Below are 9,586 nucleotides of genomic sequence, written 5' to 3' on the forward strand. Positions count from 1 at the left end.
ACTGTTTTTCTATGGGAAGAACTTAACCTGAATTGATTCTAATGAGACATTTTGACGGGATTTCAAAAAATTAAGTAAGCATATGTTATTATTATTATTATTAGTAGTAGTAGTCATAATCTTTTTATTTAATATCAACACAAAATATTGGCACAAAATATCGTCTATCAGCAACTTCAATCCAAAAAATATCAGTATCAGCTTTAAAAACCTATATCGGCCCCTTACTCAATAAGACAGATACTTTTAATCGCATGCTTGTTGCATTCGGATTATTTATTACATTTAGCATGAATTCTGATTCAAAACAATATGAATCGACTTGGCACTGTAGTCGTGGAATAATTCCACATCCAGTGGAACGGATAAACTAATCCGATCCATACTGAATCACAGTCAACTGCTTTCCATTCAACATAGTCAGCCGGTATTGATTCCTCCTGTTAAATATTGAGTCGAGCTGCAGCCCGGTTTGGGATGAAAGTAAGTCAGCCTCCACAGGAGTCTGAAACCAGGTCACCCACAGGTCGCTATCAGTGAGGCAGCACTATTCTGACTGCCAAACATGGGAGGGAGCGTGTGAGAGAGAGAGAGACAGAGAGAGAGAGAGAGAGAGAGAGAGAGAGAGAGAGAGAGATGATGTATGTCTCAATGTCAGTGAGCTGAGTGGAATGTTTGAACTTCCCTCCCATAGGAAATGAGTCTGCTCTGGTTGTTTTCCACCAAGATACCTGAGGCATGAGTAACTCCCCCATGTCAGGTTACACAGACATTAACACACAGCTCTCTCTCTCTCTCTCTCTCACACACACACACACACACACACACACACACACAGAATAAGTTTCAACGTACACCCACCTAAGTTACCCAGCTTCAAAGTCTCGTTGTCACTTTCCACTTTCTCCCTACCCATCATTTTCATTGTCAGGGTTCTAGACAGCGTATCACTGGTGCATCAGTGCTGGGTTTCAATTCAAACAGTATATATATATTATAACCCCAGAGCCTTAGCAAATATTACAGGCTCTTGCATAATCCATCGAAAGCGCACGGCGCCTCTGATTGCCTCAGTAATCTCACACTTGACTGGGGGGCTCAAAGTCCAGCAGCATGAGCTGCTGATTTCAATGCACACACTGCCACCTTATGGCCTGATGTAGTACTGCATGTTAAAGAATGGGAGTTAGAACATGAGGTTTTTATAGACAGTCTTGCTGAGCCTTGAAATAATTGGGAATAGACTTATATAATAGACCATATCTCTATTAGGAGGCCAGACACCCTGACATGTAGTTTTTTCCATATTCCATATATATATATCGTTCCAGACTTTTTGGACACCCTGTAGTTATCGGAACTGAACACTGCCCAAAAAAAATTCTAATTTGTTTTCAGCTTAATTATTCGATTGTGCCGGTGTCTGTAATCTCTCCTCGACAGCGATGAGTGGAAATAATGAAATAAACTCTTCCTTCTTAATCAAACTAGGCTTCACACTCCTTCAGCGATACATGTATTAGCCCAGAGCCTGTCTGCATCAGATAGAACCAAAACATGGAAGTATTAGGTTTCCTAGGGAACCTATTATTACTGCTAGAATTCCTATTATAATATTTTTTTCTGTATTTTGCCCAATGCTTCATCAGTAACATTTTTCTTCGCTACTTAGCGACAATACGGTCTCAAAGTTAAACCCTCATAATTGCCACACCGTTTGGCTGATTAACATGGCACTTGGTACATGTGAGTATCTGCTGTTGGTAAACATCTTTGGACCCATAAGCTCCGCCTATTTTTTTTAAATACCTTAGAAAAACTCATGAACTGTAAGTCAGATTGATGCGCAAATTGCCATATTTGCTCCTTGGACATGCCTGAACTTTTTTTCAAGTTTGTGAAAAGCTAAGCAATCAGTCAAAAAATGCCTCAAATATTAATTTGTAAATATGCAAATTAGGGTATGGAGTATTTAATATATTGCCAATTCAGCTCGGAATGGGTTATCAATACCAAACTTGGCACAAGCATCAACATTATGACTTAGTAACAGCCTACCAAGTATGACATTGATGGCTTTAAAAATGAAGCAATTAGAACCAATTAATATTTGCCGTGGAAATCGGTGCATTGTCTTGAAAATTGTCTTAAGTCTTACTTATTGTGTGTATGTGTGTGTGTGTGTGTGTCAGACCGTCAGGACCTGGAGGAGCCCTCCAAGGTGGACCAGCTCCAGGAGCCGCTGCTGGAGGCTCTTAAGATCTATGTGAGGAAGCGTCGGCCCAGCAAACCCCACATGTTCCCCAAAACCCTCATGAAGATCACCGACCTGCGCAGCATCAGCGCTAAAGGTGGGAGACTGGATCAGATCAGATCAGATCAGATCAGATCAGATTAGATTAGATTAGATTAGATTATCTTGGAGTAGATTCGACTGGATTAGAGTAGATGAAGATTGATGAAATTGGGTGGTTGCAGCAGCAAAAAGTAGGATACAACAAAGAATAATAGGATGTAAATAAGAATAGAGCAAATGAGGTGGTGTCAAACACAACAGACAATTACACTATAGCATGAGAAATACACAAATGAAAAGGATGAATATATATGAATTTACAGCGAATATGCATGGTGTGACAAATAACAGAAGTATAACATGTTAGCACAAAGAAAAATGACTGAAATATATATATATATATATATATATGAGAAATGAAAATATACGCAAAAACACATGCAGTATATAAATGATAAAACATTTACAGCATATATACAGGACAGAGGTGTGACCAAGTCAACTTTGCTCGAGTCCCAAGTCAGTCTCAAGTCTTGAGGCACAAGTCTCAAGTCAAGTCCCAAGTCTACACGTAGATTACCAAGTCAAGTCCATGTTATTTATGTCAAGTCTCAAGTCTAAATGTAGAACAGCAAGTCAAGTCAGAACAAATCAAGAGTCCAGTATCAATTTAATATCTTAAAGAAAACTAAATATCTAGGACTTTTCAATGCAATATGGTTTTAATAGGATAAAAACTTGGTAAGAGCATCATGAGTTTGATTTCTATAATCAGTTTCAACATCAATAAATTCAATTATTCCATACAAATTCAGAAAACAGAATTTAAATTCAGTCGTCTGCTGGAACAAATCTCATCACTTTCAATCTGAGTCATTTACACAAACACAAGGGCCTGGATCTACTAACATGTCGTAATTCCAGGTGCAGCACAAAAGCAATTGCGGGTGAAATTGGTACCGCCAGCACATGGTATTTACTAAAGTAGCGCATGCAAATGAGCGGAGGCACAGATAATTAATTAGAATTGCGCAAATATAAGGCCAAACAATGCGCACAATAGCCTATTTGCGCCAATGTAATGATGGACAAAAGAAGCGCAAATTTCTCTCCAGTGGAGCTGGAAGTGTAAAAAAGTCACTCTGGAACGATATGACATATAAAGTGAATGCAGTTGGGCACCACAAGCACGATTTAGCGGAAGTAAAAGTGCTGGTATGATATGAGGAAGTGAGCTAAAATGCTGACCATAAATAAAGCCAAAGAGGAGCCTTAACTTCCTTGGAGGAGTAGCAGGAGCCTGACTGAGACACAGGTGGCAGGTGGAGACCTGGTGAAGGTATGAAGCCACACACACACCTCTCCACAGAGGTTATTATGCAAACATGTTTTCACTGCATTGTTTACATCAGGGCTATGCCGCTCAGATATTGGCTCATAATAAGTGTCAGCAAATCCAGAGAAGGGTGTGCGAGCGTGTTTTCCTTTTTGTATATTTAGGTAATAGTCTGCATATTGAGTGCGCATTCTGCTACTCTGCCAATGAAGCATAAATGGTGTATTTTTAGATCAGCATACCCGTTTAAACCTGATTGGAATTATAATAGGGATGCGATCTAATGTCTACATGTTATGATGTGTAGATGACTGTGTCACCTTGATCTTAGAGCCGGTTCCAGAGCCAGTCTCATTGGAGCCATTCTGTGCACAAAATGATAAGACATGCTTTTCCTAGGTGCGCAATCAACAGGTGTTAACGGCCTCCGCCTCTTGATAAATCATGTCCTCTGCCAATTTCCATAAAACCCTCCCTTAATTTTGCGCTTCACCCTTGGAACACCCACAAATGCATATGCAATTATATCAAACCGCAAAAAAAGGCAAACCCAGATCAACCCATGATTTCAGATGCAAAATGCGCTGTGCAGAGAACAAGGTTTTAGCACCCGCAATGCCATTTGCACTGGCGCAAACTTTTAGTAGATCCGGGCCAAGATCTTTTGTCACTTTAGAAACCTTTTCAAGTCATCAAAGCAGAAGTCAAAGTCAAGTACCAAGTCAGCAGAACCCAAGTCAAGTCAAGTCTCAAGTCTTCTCTTCATGCATCAAGTCTCAAGCAATTAAAACTGTGACTCGAGTCCAAGTCATGTGACTCGAGTCTCCACCTCTGATACAGGATGCTGTATTTATATTAACAGGCTGCAGAAGGCCATACATACATACAGATGTCTAGATGTGCGTTGTGAAAAACCATTCACCTGGTCAAATATACTGAATTTATAGATGTAGATAACCAAGGTATGGAACATGTATACTGTATGTGTCATATGTAGATATGACTGACACTTCTGCAGTCTAGTCTAGTGTAAAATCAGATATCAGCCAGTCAGTGTGGTCCACCTCTGATATGATGGAGGTTCGATCCAAAAACATCAGTGTCGGTATCGGCCTTCATAAACCCATATCTGTCTAAATGTTAGTGAGAGACCGGCTCCCTGATGTTTTTCTCCCCTCGGCCTCGCCTTGCAGGAGCCGAGCGAGTCATCTCTCTGAAGATGGAGATCCCGGGCTCCATGCCGCCGCTCATCCAGGAGATGCTGGAGAACTCGGAGGGCCAGGACGGCCAGAGCAGCAGCAGCAACGCCTCGGCCGAGGGGGAAGGCGAGGGGGAGGGCGAGGGCGAGGGCGAGGCCAGCCCCAGCAGCAAGGGCAGCCCCAAGGAGGACGCCGCCCCCCCGGAGTCCCCCGAGTCCTCGGACACCGAGGGGGCCAGGGCCACGCCGCCCAGCGTCGAGCCCTAGGGGCCCCCCGCAGGGAGCTCCCCGAGACTCTCTCTCTCTCTGACATTCCTTTGCACAAAAAAAAAAAAGAAAAAGAAAACGGACAGCCAGGCAAGGTGTGGACCCCCCCTCCTCTTCCCGCCGCCCCCCTTCGCTTGTTATTACCTGTTTTTCCCCCTAGATTCCCCCTCCCCCCCTCCCCCTTGAAAAGAAAACGACGACACGGAGGCCTCAAAGGACCAGTGCTTTGTGTATAATTCTGAATTGAGCTCTTATTCGGTGTGGTGTCTCTGGGACGGGGACTGGGACGCTAAAAGGGCGTGGCCCTCACAACCGCCTGAACACACAGATCATACTCCTCAGGTCTCCTGTGTAAATTCTTAACCTGCATGACGGGAGTTTGATAAGTGGTTTTACTCTTCTCTCTCTCTCTCTTTCTCTCTCTCTCTCGCTCTCTCTCTCTGTCTACATCTCTCTCTACATCTCTCGTATTGTTGGCATACATTGTACATACCATTGTATGGTTAGATCTCTGTTTCTATGATGAATTTTGTGGTGCTTTTTTCATTGTCTTAAATATTATCTTTGAGGCGATACATCAAGGTCGAAAGCGGGGGCTACTTGTAAGTCCTTAAAAAACAGTTATCTAGAATGTTATTGCATATAGACATTATGGAAGTCTAATATTTTATATTTGTTCCTATATTTAAAAGCTGTTGTTTTTTTTTTTTGGTCTTTTATAACTCTTATGTTCATGTCTCTACATGAATGAGTGTACATCCGCGCCGCCAGAATGCAAAGCTTCCCTCCGCACCGACAGCCGAGTCTCCTCGGTCCGTTTCCTCAAAGGAGGGAAGCGTCCACAGCAGAAGCCTTCGATGCGGGCCCCCCCCACCCCCCCGGTCGGATCGAACGCGGCCTCGGGATGAACCGCGAAGAAGCCGGAAACCGGGAGAGATTCGATTTAGCAAAAGCAAGTCTATGAAATCAACTCGCTTTGATGGATAGCTCCGCGGTAAATCGACTTAACCGTACTATCAGAACAAATCGGCGAAATTAGATTGTTCTCGTCAGATGCCAGTGAGTATTCTGCATCAGGCTGTGATCACATAGGACACTTTTTTTCTTTTTTCTTTTTTTCCCAGTTATTTTCAGTGGTTTGGTAGCTCCTCCGAACCCGTTTTGTTGAACAAGTCTCAACTTAAACCGCCAGTGTCATCCTCTGGTCAACAAGCCGGTGTTATGCCAAAACTTGTTCCCCCCTAAAATATGCGCTTCCCCTTCACCTCAGTTTCACCCCAAGGTCTTTTCAAAGAATGAAACTAGCCTACTGAAAATACCCTACCTAGTTATCCCGCAATAAACGGAGATAACGCGTATCATCTCAAACCACACATCCATTGATCCTACAAGGAAGTTGTAAGACAATACGTTGGTCTACTTGTCCACTTATTAAGCAAATTTCCCCTACGACAGTTTTCTTCTGCCGCCGCAAAACACCACAACACACACCAAGGACAAAACGAGAGGGTAACACATCTTTTAGGGAATGCAGATTTTGGCACAACACCCGTCGAATCGCTTTGTTGTCAGACGAAAATAGGCACTATCTAGAAACTGGACACTGTCTTCTATCTATCATGTACCTACATCCGTCCATTTTTATTTTCAGTAAATCTCCCTTGACCTCTTGACCTCTGTGTTCCTAGCTGCACTTTATGTTTAAAGCAGGAAAGAGAAAAAAAAGAGAAAGAGCCTCCTATCTGATCACTGGCCTCGGACGTTTCACCGGTGGCTCAATCTGACGAAGGCGTGTCCGCGGCTCACAGCATGTACTAGCGACCGGGTTCCAAACAAAAACGCACATGGGTTCTGTTATGGCCTTATGAGCAGAGCCCCCCCCTCTCCCCTCTCCTCCCCCCCCGCTCCAGTTCCCCTACGCAAGTGTCTTGTTTGAAACACACGGGGGCATTGCAATTCTTCAACAACAAAAAAACGCATTTCGATGACCGAACCGGAAGATTGTACACTTTTAATGTAGAAAGCACACAGGGCGGGGTGATCCGCGGAATCCGCTCCGACGTTACAGTGATGCTAAAGGAGATTTCCAGATGACCTTTGACCCCCCCACCCCCCCTCCTCTCCGGAGAAGAGCGCAGTCGAGTAAAGAAGCCTCTCTTTGGACAGTAGATCCAATTGAGCTCTTAATCTCATCGGTTGGGGGGGGGGAAGCGGGCCGTGTGTCTTACATTGGGACGCGGCGGTCCTGCGGATATTAAAAGATAATCTTAGAAAGCTGCTTTTCTCCGCAGCCGAGGTCGCGGAAGATACCGAACGATAGGAAGAAAGTGAACTCCATTACTCCGGATATCCTCTTGTTAGGACCTAGATCCCTTCGCTCGCTCATTACCTTGGCCTCGCATCTCTCGTGGCTGGACGACAAAGCCCATTCACACCGATATCAAGCGGTTACTCTTACGCTTACGATAGCACATGGGAAATACTGACTGTAGCACTTAAAAATGTTGACCCCCCCCCTCCCCCCTTGAAAAGCAGGTGCAGCACTGAGACTGAACAATATGAGGACTAACTGTCATTAGTCTGACGCAGCCACAAGGGAAGCGAAGGATTCTGGGTCTCCGCAGGACGCGACAACATCCCCCCCATCAGCATCTCAACCCTGCCTGGAAATACATATCATAAGGGAAAACAGAGCTGTTGTTTAATTTTTTTTTTTTTTTTTTGAAAACATGTTTGAATGTGAATAATGTCATGGAGTTCTATTGGAATGATATGCAGTGTTAAGGAAATACTTAACTTCTTCTATCTCACTGTAACAGAGGACATGCTCTCTCAGTTCTCTCTGTGTCTTGCTCTCCTGGTGAGAGACGAAGGGAGGCATCTTGGTGTTTCTTTTTCTTTCTTTTTTTCGTTTTTTTTAAGCTGGAAAAACCTTCACAGCCGAAGAATGTCCACATCCCGCCCCTAAAGCGTCCGGTCGAGCACCGGACACAGCAGGGACTCTTTATCTATTCCTTTAGGAAAAAACAACTCGCAATGCTGAATTACTCTCGTTTCTTTCCGTTGAATGTTGTACCGACGTAACTGTAATACTCTACTATCTAGCTCACTGCGGAGATGTTATATAAATGGTGTGTGCTTTGCATTCCAATTGGCAGCTCTGTGGGGAAAAAGAAAAAAAAAAAGAAAAAAAAAACCGCTCTTGTTATTTTGTCCTTGGGAACATCCACTCGCGTCCCGGTGTGGTGATCTGGAAGCGGGAGGTGTGACTCTCACCAGGTCACGACCCCCTCCTCCTCCACACACACACACACACACACCATTTAGGACAATGAGAAGGCCGGCGGTCGGCGGTGGGAGAAACGGACGACCGCATCACCTCAGCGCCCGATATCGTCGATATGTTTCATGTCAAACAACAGAGCTGCTTCCCCCTCTCTCTCTCTCTCTCTCTCTCTCTCTCTCTTTCTCTAGCCAGGAAGCCAATCAGCTGTCGTCAATCAATCAAACCCAATCAATTGACAGCTATTTGGTTACGATAACGGATTAACTGATGAACTAGGGTTCGACCGATATGGGGTTTTGAAGGCCAATACTGATATTTTTTTGGATTTAAGCTCCCGATAGCCGATATTCAGTATCTTTAAAGGAAAATTCCACCCTAATCTCAATTTATGATGTTCAATGCATTCCAGGATGTCCAAAAATGACAACTACTAATGGAATTGTATTCTTGTCAGGGCCACAATAAAACAGCATCATATCATAGATGGACAACACTGACTGGAGCATATCAAAGGCCAATATCGGCCCCATATATCGGTCTAACCCTAGATGAAACAGCTTAACTAGGAGCCAGAGAACAAGTGAACTGTGAACCTCAATATCAGTCATTAACAGTAGCTCTGTTGTCGCGTCTGTCCTGAAGGTGTTGTTGGTATGACATCACACATTTTTCCCACAGTCGCCTTTCCCCCCCCCCCCCTCTCTATCAGTGTCAGAGAACCTCACCACCAATCACATGCAGTGTTGTATAGTTGTCGTGTTTAATACGGGACATGATGATCTCGTCTTACTGGACATGAGGGTTGGGGTGTGTGTGTGTGGGGGGGGCAGTTATGGTTCCCCCCCACACCCACTACCAGCCTGTAGGGTGAAGACGACCTGACAGGCGCTCCAAGGTTTGAGCTTCGATCTGTTTTTCGCTCTCCATTTTAAATATCGTCTTTGTTTGTACATTAACAATGCTTTTTATGTTCATATACTGTTTAACTTTACCATGAACTGTCCTGGCAAAGTAATAAAATATATTTATTTTAAAATACTATTGTGTGCATACGTTGTTTTCAGATTGACGTGTCCTGAGGTTTTATTTGAGGAAAGGTTTACCTCATTTTTAAGGCGTAAATGACTCTTGATGGTTTAAATTTATAGTATAAATCATAGTAAATAGTATTGTAGGAGCCATTTCCAGAGTTAAGTGTATGCA

At 43.6% G+C, this 9,586-nt stretch overlaps 1 protein-coding gene across 1 annotated transcript in view; it reads left to right on the top strand.

Moving 5' to 3' along the window:
• The window catches only part of LOC139659922 (retinoic acid receptor beta-like), an 81,166-nt gene extending 76,069 nt beyond the window's left edge, over positions 1-5,097 (top strand). The window contains 2 exon segments of the mRNA XM_071537981.1: positions 2,193-2,351; positions 4,826-5,097. Coding sequence (XP_071394082.1) covers positions 2,193-2,351; positions 4,826-5,097 — 431 coding nt within the window.
• The last annotated feature ends 4,489 nt before the right edge of the window (positions 5,098-9,586 follow it).

The sequence above is a fragment of the Centroberyx affinis genome, unplaced genomic scaffold (assembly GCF_046629955.1).
Source record: "Centroberyx affinis isolate AG114_WGS23_722 - 3 ecotype Tasmania unplaced genomic scaffold, CSIRO-AGI_Caff_v1 ptg000018l_1, whole genome shotgun sequence".
In the NCBI taxonomy this organism is placed as follows: Eukaryota; Metazoa; Chordata; class Actinopteri; order Beryciformes; family Berycidae; genus Centroberyx; species Centroberyx affinis.